Source organism: Atractosteus spatula, chromosome 9 (genome assembly GCF_055471065.1).
Source record: "Atractosteus spatula isolate fAtrSpa1 chromosome 9, fAtrSpa1.hap1, whole genome shotgun sequence".
NCBI lineage: Eukaryota > Metazoa > Chordata > Actinopteri > Semionotiformes > Lepisosteidae > Atractosteus > Atractosteus spatula.
This window is the reverse complement of record NC_142714.1, coordinates 27687732-27706730: the sequence shown is the minus strand read 5'-3', so window position 1 is coordinate 27706730 and position 18999 is coordinate 27687732. Positions and strand designations below refer to the sequence as shown.

The following is an 18999-nucleotide window of genomic DNA, read 5'->3' as shown; positions in this document are numbered from 1 at the left end:
TGCGCATGCGCACAAAATACTGCGCGAGTGCGCGTGCGTGTTGCAGACCGGGCACTAACAGATTTGTTTACTGTTTATGCTGTTTGGCAAGTGTTGTGTTCTTAAAATAAAGAGTTGTTTAATTTAACAATTAACTGTCTGGTTTCTTCAACTTTCACTCAGGAGAAAAAATCTGCCTTTAAACTTGAAAGAAATAATGATTTGACATTTATCGTGATAATTATCGATACGACTGATATGAAAATGTTTATCGTGATAATGTTTTTGGCCATATCGCCCAGCCCTACGCAGGCGGGACTCGAAATTCATTAAATCTAAGAGCTTTTTTTCATAGCAATATAAATTAATATTAAGTGCATCATAATAATAACGTAAATTTTGAGGGACAAGCAAGGAACGTCCATTACGGGATAGACAGGACACATACGAGTACATGACGGGACAGACACGCATGCTTCTCGCCGGCTGCCCGCTGCCCGTCTGCCTGTATTGCGGTGACTCAGAGGACAGTCAGTGCCAGGCAGGCTCGGAGTGTATACGTTGCGAAAGTGTTAACACACTGTGTTTTACGAACTGCGGGATGAAGTCAAGCAGTTCATGGAGATGAAGAGAAAACCTGTCAGGGAACTCAATGATAGCAAGTGGCTGTTTGATCGACTGCGCTCCAGACTGACCGACGCAAACCTGGAAAAGCAGTTGCGAGAAGCAACATCATCAATACCAGCTAACATCACACGCCTCACCATAGAGAAGCAGTTCCAGCCATCACATTAGGGGTGAGTTAATTAAATGTTTGACCAAATATAGCAGGCTAATTTTTAAATGGATAATTTTGTATGGCTCGCGAATAATGTTATAAATATCCAAATGGCCCTTGGCAGAAAAAAGGTTCCCCACAGGGTTTCTGTGTTGCTCAGAAAATTGTGATGTTAAAGCCACAGCATTAAAAACTGGGTTCAGTTTCATGAACAAATGTGAAGCAATCAGCAGTGTAATACATAATAAGTTAGATGTAACCAAAAAAAGTTAAATTGATGTATCACGTCAGCATTGGTGCTCAAACAGCGCTGGATTATCTCATTTTGGGGGCTTATTGTGGTAAGACAGACAATAAACAGATGGCTTCTCAGGATAGGGAGGTCGAGCTAAATGGTGACACAGAAGTGGAAAGTAGTATTGCATGTAGTGCATCCATTACCCAAGGAAATTGTTCCTCATGTAATTCCCTCCAAAAGCGAAATGCACAGTATGTGCAGAAGTGATGTCGATGGTATGAATCTACATGGTAGGTGTTATGAGAACACCCCTGACGTTAAAACACGAGCACAGTGGTAATTTTCCAAAACCAGCTAAAATAACCAAGGAAATTTTGCAGAGTCGGCATGTATATCTTCAGTGTCATAATTAATTCCACGGGATTAGAAGACCTGTCTGCTCATATTTATGATACCTGCATTTTCATGGGTAGTAGATACAGTAACACACTTGTCACACAGTCTATTTCCAATCTCAGAAGTCGAGTGTCACAACTGAACACTAGCAGTGTCACTAGTTACAGGTGCTGAGGACTCAGATGTTGATTTTGGATGCATAGAGAATGTGAATTCTCCATTTCTTCACCATTTAAAAAAATGTACATTAAGACAATGACAGATATAAACAGACATGAGAACAAAGAGCCCAATGTCTATTTTGGTTCAAAACTTGTTTTGGAAAAAAAAAATTCCTGTCATCAATCCCAATTTGGACAGACATACTAATGGGCAGATTTCAGCAATACGAAAAGATGGATGGACTACATCAATTTCTGAGGTCAAGTTCAAAAAGAATGTGTGGAAAGGTTAGGAACGCTTTACAAAGCACATGAAAGGGAATTTTGTGATAAGATAAGACTGAATTTGTCTAGAATAAGTAAGTCTCCTGCCCTTATGGAAGAGAAGGAATGGAACAAGAAAATTCCACAACATCTCAGGTATTCATTCCAAAAACCCCCTATCAAGACAATCAGGCATTTTTAGTCTAAATGATACATGCAAAATTTATGGTCATCCAAATGATCACAACAAGCCACCTATCATTACATTCTCAAAAACAGGTAAAAAAAGCCCTAAACAAGTGCTGGTTTAATTTTGTCATGTAGTGTGTTACTAATATGAATGCAATAAAGACCAAAATAAATATGGAATTCTATTCTAAAGGTTTTAAGATTATGCCTGGCTGTTTACTGAATTCGGTCAAACCTTCCATCAACAATCTTAGCAGCTACTTTTCAAAGCCAGTGTTAGATGAGATATGTGAAGTGATATCTTCAATAGATTTCAAGAGAGAAATTGACCCAGCCAATTTAATAATTCCCCTTATGTCCTGGGCTGTTTGTGGCCAAGTAAACAGTACCTTTATTACTTCCCATGTAGACTTTTGCTAGAACTGTAGTTTCTTGCATACCGAAATACGTGAAGTCAGTCATTTTTTGCTTGCACAGATAGCTGAGTTTTTCATGAATTAATCGACCCTCTTACACAAGTCTTTGCTAGAGAACATAGTCACACAGAATTGCTCAAAGTGTTAGCAAACAGTGATCTGGAAGCAACAATTTAGCTCTTGTCCACAAACTATTGTGATTCAGATTACCAGAGCACATTCCAATGCGAAATGCAGTTGGAATTGGAAGGTGTTGGTAAAGTGCAATGTAAATTAAATCAACAATATGCCATGAAGGAAAGTCTATAAACAGAGGTGGACATTATTGGGCGGTACTTTCGTGCATTGGACAGAAATTTAGAATTAAAGCAAATGATCAAAACATCACAACACAGCCAACACATAGCATAGACTAAACTAATTGTTGTGTTTGTTTTCTAGAAATAAGGGAGGCATCAGACAGAGACATATATTGGTCAAACCATGTACTCACTGTTGAGAATACCAATACTCATGAAACACAAAAAAACCTGGAGCCACTGAACAGTTACATATCAACTCTACTGCATAGTAAAGAGGCACTGAAAGAGTCTTTGAATAGCTTGCAATCAGTGACAAAGAAACAGACAGCCTTACCTGTAACAATACACAAGACTTTCAAGGCCCTTCTGGGATTTAAAGCTATTCAGATTTTGAAAAATACTTGTAGATGCCGAACCAGGTAAAATTGACATAGAATCTAATATTAGAGAATTTCTCATGAAACTTCTATCATCCAAAATTGAACTCCCGGAGGGTTTCTTGCAGTTCAATTAGGTTTTTCCTCCCCCCTGTGCTGTGCAGAATTTATGTGTCCAAAGGATAATAGGCCAGACAGCTGAAGCAGCATTTGAATGCTGTCTGAGTAGTTCTACACTCAAAATAATAAAAGCTGATGTAATTTAAGAGAAAATCTGTAGTGTTTTGATACAGAACACCTGCAAGACATCTTTACTTCCATGTCTTTCGTAACGCATGGGGGAAATCAATTATCAACTGGTACTTGGGCAACATGTGAGCCACTGTTTCCACATTACTGGATCAAATAAAAAAGGCTTAATACCATGTCTGTGGCAGAGCTGCCTTTCCAGGAAAGATACATCACCATTGAAGGTCTATTCAATATTTTGGCTGTTTCAATACACTCTAATAAATTTAATAAAGCAGAATACCAAAGTTTGATAATATATCTTACATTTACACCCCCAAACAATTATCCCATAGACAGTAAGGAAAAAAAGTGTGAAATTGACACTTTATTTCAAACCAGAAAGGATGATCCACTGGTGAAGTGTTAACAATGCCCACATTGTGATAACGTGCCCTTCGAGACAAATCTAGTATCGGCCACTAAAAGGGCCCTATAAACCCCAGCAACATTGGCAAAGAACGCTCATCTGGCAAAACCATTAGCTGAGTACTATAGTACTATTTGCTGAGGATCTGTAGAACAGATCTTAGTCACTTTTGGAGAGGAACAAATTTTTGCTTGGTCGGGAGGGGAATGAGACCACCCCCTGTCCATCACTGCACGGTTCCAGTCTGGGAACAGCAGGTGGTCATCTAAACCCCAGCAACGTTAGCAAAGACACATATAATGACAAAACCATGGTTATGTACTATTAGCTGAGGGTCTGTAGAGTAGATTTGAGGTATTTTTGGAAAGGCAAAAATGTTTGTTTTGTCGGGAGGGGAGTGAGTCCACTCCCTGCCCATTGCTGCACTGTCCCAATCTGGGAATTGGAGGTGCTCTATAAACCCCAGCAGTTTTGACAGTGGTGCTTATCTGAGAAAACCATGGTGATTTTCTATTAGCTGAGGGTCTGTAGAATAGATTGGAACTACTTTTGGAGAGGCTCAGTTTTTTTTGTCAGGAATGATACTTTTTCCTGTCTAGCAGTGCACAGCTCTGTGTCAATTTGCAAGGAGGAAGTGTTATAAAAACAACAATAAGATTGCAAGAAAGCAAAAAAAAATAATGAAGAACGGCAATTCCCTATTACCTGTGGGTCTATTTATCACATTCCACCTAGTTTTGAGGATGAACAAATTGTTGTTGTGCTATAAATGGGACTGGTCCAGGATTATTTTTTATGAGGGATGTTTTATGGGACTTTTATTTTGAAAGGTGCTGCCAAGCCAGCGTCGCTTAATGTCGCTAGCTTCACGCTACTCAATCAAAGTAAAAGTCCTTCAGCTATTACAGTAGCGTACAGCTGAGCAAAGAGCAAGAGTAGCGAGCGTGAAGAGAAGAAGAGATACATGTAGGTGAAGAGGGAAGGTTACAATGTTGACATTAATTGCAATTCTAGGTGTCATCGGAGTCCTATGGTACTTCTTAAGGGGTTATATCAGGTAAACGAGTGTCTTTTTTGCAGAGTTTTAATTCGGAGTGGTGATTTTCCCAACAGATGGGTGGATAACATTGATTTCTCTTTTGCGATATGTACCATATATGTTTTAATTAGGTTGGACAACTGAAAAAACTGACACAAAAATTATTCCTGTTAGAAAGCACCTAAATAGCCCAATTCAGCTGTTCCGCCACTTCAGTATTGTGTATCATTTACGATGCAAGGTCTTGTCTAATTTTACAATGTATTGTCTAAATATACGGTATCATTACTATAATTATTTCAATAGAGTTGTAATTATTGTGCACTACACCTCTGTTCGGTCGTCTTCAACAGTTTTTTGCGAAAATAAATAAGCAAATACATGCACATATAATGTAAACCGTATGATTGGAATACCTGTTAAACGGCCTGTCGTATTAGTAATCGCCGTTAATTTTGTTTGGCGGATTAATAAGGGAATACAGCATCTAAAATTGAGAAGTAGTCATACTTGTTTCGCAATGAGCAGAGTTCTAACGTTTTTAACCGGGAAACCCTATCGGTTAAGGGCAGGTTAAAGAGGGACAACGTGATGAATAATAAACATTGACAACGTGGAACACTTTATCCTAGTAGTCAGGCTTCATCAGTTCATTTGCACACAGCATTTTTTGATTGGTGATCTGCGCTTTGGTAACTTCGTATCCTGTGTCTGCAGATGACAGTTGCCACCCACGACCATATAGAGACTGTTGAAGGGACCATTGGCTGTTCAGCGCGTAGTGTTTGACTTATGACTTCAACTCTTGCACGTTTCACTGATAGCTCTGGCCCATTATTGTGAACTGAGCTTTTGATTAAGAACTTTGAGTATGGGATATAACTCTTTAGTTTGTTAAGTCTACATAGAAGGACTTAGATAAACGTCAGGTTGAAGACAAGTTAATATTTCTCATACAGAAAATGTGAGGAATCAGAGCACTTAACAAGTCCCAACACACTCTTAATATAAGCAGTTTGAAAGCTTTGCTCAAGTGGCAGCCTCGCTAAATTCAAACATCCTCAAGCATTTGGGCCTCTCTTTGTTTCACAGAAAACTGTTATACCAGATAGTTATTCCATACTGTATTAAACTTTTATATTACAGAACTGAAAAACATTAACAAGATATGACTATCATCTCCCAAAACCCATAACATGCAAAAAGAGTAAATTCTCTTGTATACTTTATTACAAAGAATGTCAACATGTGCCTTTCAGTACAGGTTAGAATCTATGTATAATTCCAGATATGTATACAGTGTAACTTGTGTAATGGACATTATGAATTATGACTAGGGAAGAATATTTATTATAATCAAGATTTCTTCGGTTTTTCTGGTATTTAAAATCAAGGAATTCTGGTCACACTGTGCAACTAAACTGTAAACACTATTCTGATATATGTTGGGTTAATCAATATCATTAATCAGAGATTGTGGAATTATCAGAAAGTTTAATTAGAAGCTGGTGAGCACCACTGGCAACACAATCATTTACATAGACAATGAAGAGCAGTCTTGAACTCACACATCTCTGTGGTGCTCCACAGTTAGTTATTACATCCGTAAAAACTACAGTACGATGAGGGGGGCAGATTTATTTTTTGCTATGTTCTGCCGCCATCTGAATGCATTTTGCTAGGTAAAGGCAAGGGGTATATCAGTAGCACAAATCTGATGACTGTCTTTTCAGTTAAAGTAATTTTCTGCTCAGCAGCGTGCACCACAATGGCCTGTCCTGACTCAGTTCTGCAACAACTCCATTGTCTGTAGGAGGTTTTCTGCCGGAGGGGTGTGCATGTCCTCCGCTCGCCTGGATGGAAAGACTGTGCTCATCACTGGAGCGAACACAGGGATAGGCAAGGAGACAGCCAGGGCCCTGGCAGCACGGGGTACGGACACTGCTCTCTGTCTTCTTTCCCAGCAATGTGCTCCAGCAGGAGATGTGCACATGCAAGTAATCACTGCGTTAAGGAAAACCAACTGTCTAGATTAGAACCTTTATTAACATTGTGGATGTAGAATTTACTATGCAGTCTTTTTCTTAATCTGCTTGAATATTCCAAGCAATCTGTTACACAATGGTATTTTATACTCAAATAAGGGTTATGTTCGGTGTGTCCCTTTATTGGAAGCCTCTTATGCACCAATGTACGAATAGTTGTTAAATAATTCAGCAAATCATATAATGGATACATATCTCTAAAAACTGTGTAATCACATTGGCCTGAACCAATTTCTATACATTATAGGGTCTTTATGAATCTTGTTGTTAAAGAGGCCTGGATTGTTAATCTGAAAACTCTGGCAAATGATCGAACTGACCTGTGGGGAAACAATCAAATACTGAAATATATAATGTAGAAAAGGCTCTGCCTTTTGGATGAGATGTAAAACCGAGTTACTGACTTTCCATGGTCATTAAAAATCCCTGGGCGTTTACTTAGGAAAATTGTCAGCTATAGTATAACATTGGCACAAATCCATTATTTTAGCAAATTTAGAGGTGTTAGCCTCCAGAGACATTTGCCTCTATTCTCTGACTTTCTCTGGGGTTGGGGTTAAGGTCCTTGCTCAGAGGCCCGAAGCAGTAGAATTCCTCGGCAACCGGAACAGAGTTATAAAGCCAATTCATAGATGGCAGTTATTAGGAGGCCATGATTGGTAATCCAGTTGGAAATTTGGCCAGGACCTGGGATAACACCCCTACTCTTTTCGAGAAATGCCCTGCGATTTTTAATGACCACAGAGAGTCAGGACCACAATGATCACTTAATTGGAGCTCCTGTTGTAGGTGCTCGAGTGATAATCGCGTGTCGGGACGTGTTGAAGGGCGAGGCTGTGGCAACGGAGATCCGCTCTGACACAGGGAACCAGCAGGTGGTAGTCAGGAGGCTGGACCTGGCTGACACTCAGGCCATCCGGCACTTTGCTAAAGACATCCTCAAAGGTATGACACCCCTGAATTTAGAAGCTGACTTGGATTTAGAGATGACACTGGAATTACAACACATTGTGAAAAGTGATCTAGGATTTTGAATGTTGGAGTGCAGAATTCTAAGGTAGACTTTTGAAATAGCCTAATCTTGATTGAAACACATGACAATCCATATAACTACAGCAACAAAATATACAAGTAGGAGAAATGGAGTAGTATGCTGACTTTTAAAAAGGGTATATGGAACATCTGTTTGTTCATGCTGATTCATACATATTGAGAGGCATTAAAACTCACTCTGGGTTATGTAAGGATTTGGTTCCGCAACTCTTGTATGTAATCCAAATCATGTCAGAAGCTACTCTTTTTGAGCAGTTGAGACAAATAGACAATTACTATTCATGATTTTGCACTGATCCTCCCTTATTTACTCTAGCTGGGTTGGTAAGTGCTGATAGTGGCACAGGAGAGCAGAATTGCAGGCTCATTAGGGTTTATTGTCCTTTAATGGTTAACAGGTGTGTTTGCTAATTGCAGTGGGGACAAGGAGCAAGATAGATAATGCAGCAGCTTGCTGTCCATGAGTTTAAGAAACTTTACAAACAGAAAAGAAACTTGTAATGTTTATATAAAAAGAAATTAATGATGAAAGAAAAAAAAATAAAATCCTATAATTAGAAAAATTAAATACCAAATATAAAATACACATAAAATAAAATAACTTGGGTTCTTCTGTTATATGATTGCAAAACGGTTGACATAACGTTCAAAGAAAAGGAACAAGATAGATACATGTGTGAGAAGGCAAAGTGAGACTGAAGTATGAAAGAGAGCCCTGGCAGAGACCATATTATGGTCAGTCTATGTTATTCATCTAGGGAAGGAATTTGCTGCACTGTTTGCTCTTTAGGGATGTAACAAACTGTTATGGAACCTTCAGGAAGTCTTTATGTGAAGCTGAATTTGCATAGATTGAGTATACTTGGGCAGAGGCTGTACAAGATATGCAATTGGTTTCAATACTCATTTGTTGTGCTTTATATGAATGTCGGTATAAATAGGAAACATCTATAGCACATGTACAAAATACAACAAAAGTGTACATAAAGTGTTTAGCCAAAGCTGAGTGTATTTAACAGGAAAACAATCATTTAATGCATTTTAGATTGCTTTGTGTTTGCTACCTCTGGGCTATTTTCCACAAGTAAATGTAAACGTAGTACACAAATAATATGTGAAGGAACAAGTAATAGGTTTATTCCATGCTGAAAAAAAGAAGAAAGAGAACACAACGTTTCGGCCGTGGAGCCTTCTTCAGGTGTGGACACCTGAAGAAGGCTCCACGGCCGTAACGTTGTGTTCTCTTTCTTCTTTTTTTCAGCATGGAATAAACCTATTACTTGTTCCTTTGCAGCCTACGCATGCTGACGCAGCTACCCACCTGAACAAATAATATGTGGCTTGTGAAATGGATAACAATCTCAGCTGTGCTCTTTTCACTGTTTTTACACTCTCCATATTAGATGAGAAACATATTCACATTCTGATCAACAATGCTGGTGTGATGATGTGTCCTTATTCCAAGACTACTGATGGCTTCGAGATGCAGTTTGGAGTTAACCATCTGGGTGAGTTTGAGCAGAGAATCATTGATGCTGACACAGGAAAGGGAAAGAGGTAGACGTAAAGGATTTCTACTCAAACCAGATGTGGACACATTTATAAAAATTTGGATAAACATAACTGAACGTTTAGAAGAAATGCTATTGTAAGGTGCTCAGGACTTGTCTTGTCCTGGACATTTCTAATAATAAAGAAATGCTTGACTCTATTTTGAATGTAGAAGGAAGACCTTGATAATAAGGTGGAGCTCAGGAAATTAAAAATTAAATCCAGACATCTCGGGCCTGATGTTAGGCATGGTGGTCAACTGGTTTACTGTATTGAATTAATAATTACTGTAAATAAACACTTAAAATATACATTTTCTAACACCTAAAGGGCATTTAGGATTTCAAGTTAACTGTTAAGTTGTTAAGTGTTAAATCAATGAGCATTGTTAAAATGAAACTGTAAGACACTAGCCCTCAGATGTAGTAAAACTTGGAAGTCAGGGCGAAATTACTTTCCACTCTCCATGTATAATTTCAAGAACCTATCTCCTTGATTACTCAACATTTATTTAAAATAAATTTTAAATTTATTTTTTAAATTTTAAATAAATTTATGCCTATGGATCTGTGTGCATTGTAATAAATACTATAGTTCAGATTATACTACTTTATGCATTAACCAGCTGGACAGGTATTCTGAGTTGTTCTGAGTCGCACACAGAGTCAATTAATTAACAAGACAGTATCTCTTTGCTCAGACATTTATTATACAACTGAAAAATCAACGCATTGTTTTATTCTTAAGAGAGATGTGCTTGAGCTGTTTGAAATCCTGACTCATTTCCATGGCATGTATAGGCCACTTTCTCCTGACCCACCTTCTGATAGACCTGATTAAGCAGAGCGTCCCCTCACGCATAATCATTGTATCCTCCCTGGCACACGTTGTTGGAAGAATCAAGTTTGATGACCTTCAGAGTGAGAGGAGCTATGATGGCGGTCTAGCCTACTGCCAGAGCAAACTTGCCAACATCCTGTTTACCCGGGAGTTGGCTAAGCGACTCCAAGGTACTGAATCTGACACAACTGAAACTTGAGTATTGCCACAATGAACCTCCTCTCTGCCTCCACAATGACAGAATTTTTCCAGTTTCCATGTTTAGTAAAGTAATTCCACTTGTCTGGTTTAAATGTGACCTTTCTGCATGTTCATCTGTTCATCAAGTTTAAGCTACCACATTTTGATATTCATGTTTGCTTCATTTTGTGCTTGATGTCATTGATGTATTAATGTATTACCTGTGTCAAGCCTGTTCCAGGGCTATGTTTACTTTTTTGTTAGTACTTTTTTATTTTTCATGCTCCATGTTCCCTCTGATTTTCTGGTGCCTTAGATTCGTTTTGATTATATTGTACTAGCTTTTGTTAATGCACCTATGAAAGTGACAAATGATCAACACAACAATGTCACCTCTTACACACTCTGAAACCTCTGTTTTTTTGCTGTCCTGCAGGGCTTTGGGTGACTGTGAACTCTGTGCACCCGGGCTCTGTGAAATCTGAGCTGGTCAGACACTCCTCCATGATGGCCATTCTATTCTGGCTCTTCTCAATGTTCATCAAGACACCCAAGGAAGGAGCACAGACCTCTGTGTACTGTGCTGTGGCTGAGGAGCTGGAGTCTGTCTCTGGAAAACACTTCAGGTCAGATCAGCTCCCATCTCATCACTGCAGCAGCTGTAACATTTTATACAGATGCAGATACACACTGTATGTGGGGGAGTCCTGCATTGTAAAATAAGTATTTTGATAGAACTCTTAACTGCTTCTTAAATGCAGTTAAAAGGTTAAATGCATGTTCAGTAAATGTGAAGGAGGCATCATTAACATCATTACGCGGAGAAGAAGTACGTGGTACGCGGTACGCGGTAGAAGGGAGGGGATTGCACCCGCGTAAGGTGTTCTTTTTTTCTTTTTTTTTTGCCTGACCCACTGTGCAGTACTACCGGGACGGGTCTGCTCTTTTTCCACAAGTTTTTATTTTATTTTTACCCTGACGCGCTCTTCTCTACCAGCCTGGAGGTTACGAGGCACAGTGGTACATTTTCTTTTTGCCTTTGTGTTTATTTTTTCACCTGTTTTTATGTTAGTTTTGGTCCCTGCTAAACTCACACCGGTGCTTCTGTCCCCTCACCTGGGGCCTTGACTTTTTACCGGTGCTCGCCGCGGCGCCTTTCCCATCGCACTGTCACACAGGTTACCCATATTATGTTATGAAAATTAGTAAATTAAAGGCTGCTCCCAAACTTACCAGTGAGTAAAAACTAGAAACTAAGGCACTGTTGGTATGCAGCATTTTCAATTCACAGATTATTAAACAAATTTAAACAAAAAATCTAGGTGTTTTACATTTTACATTGATGTGGCAATTAGAAATAGTTTACACTTAGAATATTTGTAGTATGTTCTACTTATATGAAACAGGATGAGGAGTGTTATGGACAAAAAAGACAAAACAGGTGGGTAGGTAATACTTATAAATAATTGTTGGTCCCTACACTAGTTTGAGTAAAAGTAATTAAAATAAAGCTTTAATAAAAAACATTATCAGTGTTTTATGACAAATATGACTTTGCTCTGTGCAGTGCAATTAAGACCTAAGCATATGATTTACACAAGACAGCATTATCCAATTCTTTCTTTCCTAAATCTTTCAGTGATATTTTCTGTTCCCATTTTATCAGGGATAAATCTGGAGAGCACTGCACATTTGTATAAAATAGTTGTTAAGTATACAACAACACAACATTACTTTGATACGTACTGTATATAGTAAACATCTATAATAATTTAACATAAAACTAGTATTAAAATAGTTTTAGTAAAATGTGGGCTTTTACATTTGATTAATTTTGCCATAATTTGATGTGTGGTTGGTGACGATTATGATCTTCCCAACAGAAAAATGATCCAAAAAACATTTGATTTCTGATGTGCTGATCTGAATTTGAGATTGTGAAGGATAAACCTAATAAGTGTGCATGGGCATATGGAGTCTTTTATTTCTAGTACAGAAGTTACATTAGCATTTTTTAGATATGCAGGTGCACATATCTAATGCCGATATGGGTTGTCAAAGTACACGTTAATTACGTTTTTGCAGTCCTGTTAAATTGATGTTATTTAACAAAGCAGGTTTTAATTTTTTTGCTTTCTTTTTTGTATCCTCTGGGTATAGCTCCTGGAACTAATTAAGAACTTGGTTGGGGGTGATTTGGCTGTCTTACAGTGTAACACTCCCAATTTTTATCCTTTGCCACTTACAATATAACTACAATTTTGTTTTGCATGCAGAGTCTGTTTGGTCAAACAATGTAGAAAACATGGCATGCCTTATTCTCATGTGTTTTCATAATCATAAACATACAGGAAATTCTCCTTTCTCTTTCACCTGAGCATGACAAAGAAATTCCCATCTTCACAGATCTTTGTAATGACAATGTTGGATGATGACCTGGGCATCTCATAGCAGCAGAGGCAGATCTAGCTGGCTGGTCTGGCTGCTGCTTAAATGTTATTGGTGCTGTATTCAGAGTCTCTGCACTTCCTCCTCCCCGGCTCACTGAATGGGTATTATTTATATAGAACTTTGTTGCTGACAAACAGCCTTAGGGTAGGATAGGGGATCCACTGTAACTATTTGACTGTATTTTAGGGGTCCTTGAGTAGAACACTGGAGGGAGCTACCACTGAAAAGGATAGGGGAGTGGGGTTAATATAGGGTGAAGAATAATTATTTTTTATTTTTGAGTCATATTTTATGGTGTTTGGGAAAATAAAACCTTCAAAAAAATTACATTGCTGGGAACTGGTCACTGTTTATCCAGAGGTAGTACAGTTTCACCTGAATTTTGACAGGGCTCAGTTCTGAGTTTGTATTTTTATTCAGCATTTACAGTTCATGGTATTGCTGGATCGGATTCTCAGAAGTCATAGAGTTAGTGTTTCAGTGTTGCTTTGATGATGACTCATGATTACAGCTGTCTGCCCTGTCACATTGACTATTTAAAAATGGAAAGTTTTGATACTGATTCAGCATCAACTACTGCACTTCAAGACTGTTAAGTGCTCCCTAGCTACATGAAGGATTGTGACTCCAGCAGTACTTTTACATATAGCATTAAAACCTGTTTTGTGCATAGGGGAAGTGGGGGAAGTTTTTGCTAGCATTTTTTATATATGCTATACTGCACTGGGAGATGTGTGTAAATGAAAGTTTATAATTTTTTAATATCTTCTTTCACATTTCTTTTTGGAGGCTATTCTCCCAGAAATCACGAACCTATATTACATCCATTAACAATATTCTTAAGACTGTTACTTTACCCGTAAAACCCATATGACTCTTTCTCTCTTGGTATTGAACTGTATTTTTGTGTTTATAAATACCAGTTGAACAGCCCTATTGGTAAGATCATAGCACCTGAAAAGTTATTTAATTCTTTGTATTTTTACTGGTTCCTAGTGACTGCAGTCCTGCATTTGTGGCACCACAGGGTCGGAATGAAGAAACAGCAAAGAGGCTGTGGGATGTCAGCTGTGAACTACTGGGAATCAAGTGGGAATGAGCTGGTCTTGAGGTACACTTACTGTTCATAAATGACTGCCACATGTTATCTTCAGAAGTGCCTTTGTTGATGACATGAGACTGCAACTAACCAAACTATTCCTGTTTAAAATTGTTGAACGTAATTAAGAAATCCTTGCTTTTACAGCTCAGCAGTTTAGGAAATATCTACACATGCAGTCTGCTCACTGGCAGGGGCTGATCAGTGGAATCCTAGCATGGGAAGAAACAAACCTCTTCAAGAAATGTGAAGGACAATGCTACATCATTGTCACTTTTTTGGTCCTTACAGTCAAAAGAGATTTTTCTGTGACTTTAAGCTGCAATATTGCTTACTTGCAACAATGATTTGTTTTTCTTAATTTTAAAAGTTTTTTTATTTTTTTCTTAAATTCAAATATCTTTAATACAGATAACTTGTCATTCCCTTTTTGTAATTAGTCTTCAGTATATTCTAAGTCATCTAAGAGTTCTAATTTATTTTACTAGCTACAGTCGTTTTATGTAACTGACATGCTATTTACTAATTTACTTGTAAAAGAAACACAAAGACCTTTTGAGTACCATTTCATGTACCATTTTCTGCAGTTTAATGCTTTCTAATAGAAAGACACATAGATTTCCCTTATCATGTAAAAAGAATTGCATGTTTATTTAGTTCAACAGTATGTGTGTTAGTACATTTCATATATAAAATATAAACCATTAATTTTCAGTACAATTCTGACTTATTGTTTATGTTTTTTGGAGAACACAAGAAACTTCCACTGATCAACCTTATGATCATAAAGGCATTTCAGAGCTGGTACATATTCTAATGTGATCTTTATGGTAAACATGTTAAAAACCAAAATTTCTCAATGTCACAATCATATTTTATCAAAATGAGGACACATCCCTTTTCTTGTATTATTACTGTAAAACAGTAGTTTCCCTTTGCAGACTCAAGAAACAGGGGGATGTTCATCCCAATTCTAATAGTCAATTCTGCTATAACACAATAATAAATGTTCCTGAAGATCCCTGCATTACGGAAAAATGTTCCTGTTGAATCAATCATTCATTATAACATCAATAGGGAATTATTAAGCGGAAAGATGTCTGAAAAACCCATGATTTACAATTTTGTATATTATTGTTAGTTGAATATAATTGAATAGAACTGAATAAAAATGAAAAAATTGCAAGAGACAGGTACAGTATGTGTCAGACTTCATCACTAAAACAACAGGAAATGTAGTAATGGAGGGAGAAAAGAGCGATAAAGATGGAAGAGGGTTTTTACATATTAACAGCTTTTAATGTGAAAACCATTTTAATTCAAAACATTTTTAACCTAATGAAATATTTATGGAATGTAATTTTGCACTGACTTACCTCACTGTGTAGAGGCATATTCCAACTCTTGTGTGTCATGTTTCAGTGCACTCTATCATGTTATAATCCACCCGCACTCTCATTGTAAAAATAGTAGCATAATTAATCACGTTATATCCAATTCCCACTGTGAAAACACGTGTTACAGCAGGACTGACTGTAGTCCGTAACATCAACATTCTTGACAAAGTACCCAATTTTGCTTATCCGATCTGGGTTCTCAAGCTCATAGTGAAAATGTGGATTTACTCCTCTGATTACTCTGCTGTCAGTTCCTAGAGACACTGATGTGCTTGTAGGTTTAGGTAGGGATCCTTGTTGGTAGTGAATGGTAGTTAAAGATCACCCCTAGCCAGATATGGATGAGAACCCACTTGCAACAAATTGGAACTTGTGCGAAAGGCAGAATTATGAACAGCAGTGCTTGTGTTATAGTGGAAATATTCATTTTACAATAAGTCTTCAGTTGTCTTTGCTAAATACAAAACTGCTTAAGATTTAATAAAGCTTGAAAAGGAACGTAAACACTGTTGCCTGAAATATAAAGTTTAACAAAGCCTAAAATACAAGAAAATTTTGGTAATACAGATGGTTGTATATATATAAAACTGATCTCCTGATCAGATTATCCTGATCAGATCACAAATCAGTTTCTACCTGTGTGTTAGATTTAAAAAACATCTGTACAAAAGACAGGCTTGATAACCAGTGTTGTACAGAACATTTGGTTTTATTTCCAAAATATTTCCAAATTTTTTACTCCTCAGAGTCCCACAGGCTTAAGCAAGGACACACTGAACCTACAGTATCCATCTAACCACTTAATTCAGTTCAGGGTCGCAGAGGAAGCTGGAGCCTAACCATACCATTGTATCCATGTGATGTATGCTGAGGAACATTCGTCTGCACAGTAAGTCAAAATGGGTCCTAACAAATGCAAATATTTTCAATACAATATACAAGGGCAAGGTTTTAAAATAAATAAGTTGTTGCTGAAGACTTGAATCTTTCCCAAACAATATACTCCAGGTTTAGGATTACCTGGTAAAAAAGAAATTCAAAGCCAAATGTTTTGTTATGGTTGGCTGGTACTGTGATGTATGATTTGAAAAACCCTTTTAAGCACATATAGTACATTGTGGGGGAACATTTACACAATACACAATGAAATGCAGAATTGTTTCTAAAGTATGTGTACATATTAAGTTACAGTTCTGCTGTTCTACTCCATTTCTCACTGTAATGGATTAGGTATGCCAACTACAGACACACTTGCAACCTTCTGTTTTTCACTGCCTTTTTAAAGCACAAGCAGTGGAGCTTGAGACAGCTATGAAATAAAGAACAGGAACCACAGAGTGTAGCCATCTTTACAGGCTTCAGGCAAGGCACTGGGGTCTTCCCCTCCAAATTCAGGAACACACGGACAAGTTCTCTACACCACAGCAAACTCCCAAGTACATACCCAGCTGGGTTGGGAATATGTTTGCAAGCTACTCTGAGGGACATTAACTGTACTGTTCAGCAATAAACCATGAAGCATTAAAATTCACAAGATTTCTAAGTACCCTGGTTCTGTGACTAAAACCAATTCATTTTAACAGAAATTAAGAAATTATGTCTTATGATCAGGATTTCCCCTTTCAAGGTTACAGTATAGCAATATTTCACGGTGAAATGTAGACATTCTACTTAGGAGGGACTTAATGTTAAAGTATGTGTAACAGACAACATGTATCCCTACATTTGAAAGCAATTAATTCCCACACATTTTGTAACATTTCCTTGTTTTTTATGGTTACAAAATGTTTCTACTTTCTCAATGCAAACAAGATATTAATACATTCCCTTGAGAGAGATGCTTCTGCTACGTAACTCTGTAATGCCTCCCACCTATGAATCAAATATTTCACAAAGGGGAAGGCAGGGTCACTCAAAGCTGGCGTTCTTATTCTGGTCTTGTGCTCCAATGTGTCAGGTACACAACATAGTCAGCACAGGATAATCCCAGTCAAGAGTCTCTGAATTCTTTTATGCATGGGTGAGGTGAGATACTGAGCATAAAAGGGAAAGAAATGTTGCCTTTTAGCCTTTACTGAGAACACTACTGGCCACTGTAATTACAAGTTTAGTTCAGGCAGGAAAAATATGTAAGAACAAAACTTACAAATCAGTTACAAAAGCTCAATTTGTCATACCTTCCATTACTCTACTAACAGAGAAAATTAGTAGAAAATTTTAATTAAAATAAAATTAATTTGGGTTTTAACAAAAAACAAAACATGCAAATAAACACCTTAATGGGGTGTCTGTCTATGGCAGGGCGCATACACACAGAGGGGCAATTTAGAAACACCAATCCAAGACCAAGCAGCACTACCTAATACAACCAACCAACATGCCACTCAAAATTCACCTTTTTTCTCAAATTCCTAATTACTTTATCCAAAGATTTTATTACAATTTTAATGCTTTTAATGCAATTTTAATTTTAATGCTTTTCTCAGACAGAAAAAAGGACAGTGTAACTACACTCTGGGACTGACCACAAAAGCCACACAAGTTTTGGAATTAAATGATGTCTGTTTCTATTAATAAATGAAGAAAATTAAACAATGCCATTTAAAGGCATGTGAAACAATTAGGATTTGGAGGAACAAAAAAGCACAGAACCAAATATAAAAGGCTCTCGTATATTTTCTGTTTCATTAAATTATGGCTTTTTTCTGCACTTGAAAGAAGACACTGTCAGCCATTTATTTTCTTTCTGATTTAGCTACTAGATTAATTGCAGCTAATCCAAAGGCATAATGAATAATTATATTAATTAGGCCGTTTGGAAAAATCACATCCCCTAAGTTTAATCAATCTTTAGTACTCTGTAATTATAGGTTCTGAGAGTGAAACAGAATCCCTTTCAGTGAGGCAGGAAATGCTGTACAATAATAAGAGCCTCTTCCCCAGAGAAGTAGCCACATTCAGGATTTCTAGAATTAAACTGGCAGTATTATGTGTCAATATAAAGGTGTATTTCAGAAATAAAACCAGCCACACTGTCGTTATATTTGTGTGAACAGAAAGAGGGGGCAGCTTGACCTCTGTGGAAACAGGCAGTGGGACTGTGATCTTGTTACTGTCTCAGGGCGTGCAGTTTTGGGCACAGCGTTATCTATGTGTGCCAGCTCGGCTCTGACGCACTGCTGCTTTGCCCTGGTGTTCAGATAACCACTGTTGGCAGATAGTCTGCATCATGGTGTCCCTGTCGCTCTCGGCTGCATGGAGGACCTCCTGCACCAGCTGCGTGGCCTGGGGCAGCTCCAACTTCACCGCCAGCAGGTAGGCCGGGCGCAGCTTACTGCACAGCAGGTAGGCCTTGATCTGAAGGGCACAGCACACAGTCAGACTCGCACTCAATCTGCCACATCAGTCAGTGACATTTTCTCTAAAATGAAAATTATCATTTTTCATTTTTATGCACCCAGTGTAGAATGGACAATTTCTAATCAACTGGGATCATCACTATGTGCCACATATGGGTTAAGATGTTGGGAGGGAAATGGCTCTTGCCGATACAACTTTGAAGTCAGCAGCAAAAACGTGACATAGT

At 37.8% G+C, this 18999-nt stretch overlaps 2 protein-coding genes across 6 annotated transcripts in view; one reads left to right on the top strand and one right to left on the bottom strand.

Annotated features, from left to right (window-relative positions):
• The first annotated feature begins 414 nt into the window (after positions 1-414).
• rdh12 (retinol dehydrogenase 12) lies at positions 415-14736 on the top strand. 3 transcript variants are annotated; one of them, XM_088924706.1, is made up of 8 exons: positions 415-776; positions 6611-6729; positions 7632-7787; positions 9299-9403; positions 10247-10456; positions 10903-11092; positions 13914-14028; positions 14164-14736. In XM_088924706.1, exons 2-7 carry the CDS (start codon positions 6636-6638, stop codon positions 14014-14016), a joined length of 858 nt encoding a protein of 285 aa, XP_088780832.1. In that variant the 5' UTR covers positions 415-776; positions 6611-6635; the 3' UTR covers positions 14017-14028; positions 14164-14736. The 3 variants fall into 3 exon arrangements, with proteins under 3 accessions (XP_088780832.1, XP_088780831.1, XP_088780829.1); XM_088924705.1 differs by lacking the exon at positions 415-776 and adding an exon at positions 4660-4815; XM_088924703.1 differs by lacking the exon at positions 415-776 and adding an exon at positions 4704-4815 and having other exon boundaries at positions 6555-6729.
• The window catches only part of zfyve26 (zinc finger, FYVE domain containing 26), a 61443-nt gene continuing 57087 nt past the window's right edge, over positions 14644-18999 (bottom strand). For all 3 annotated transcript variants that reach the window (XM_088924700.1, XM_088924701.1, XM_088924702.1), the window contains one exon: positions 14644-18770. In XM_088924700.1, coding sequence (XP_088780826.1) covers positions 18558-18770 — 213 coding nt within the window. In that variant the 3' untranslated portion in view covers positions 14644-18557. The remainder of the gene's footprint in view (positions 18771-18999) is intronic.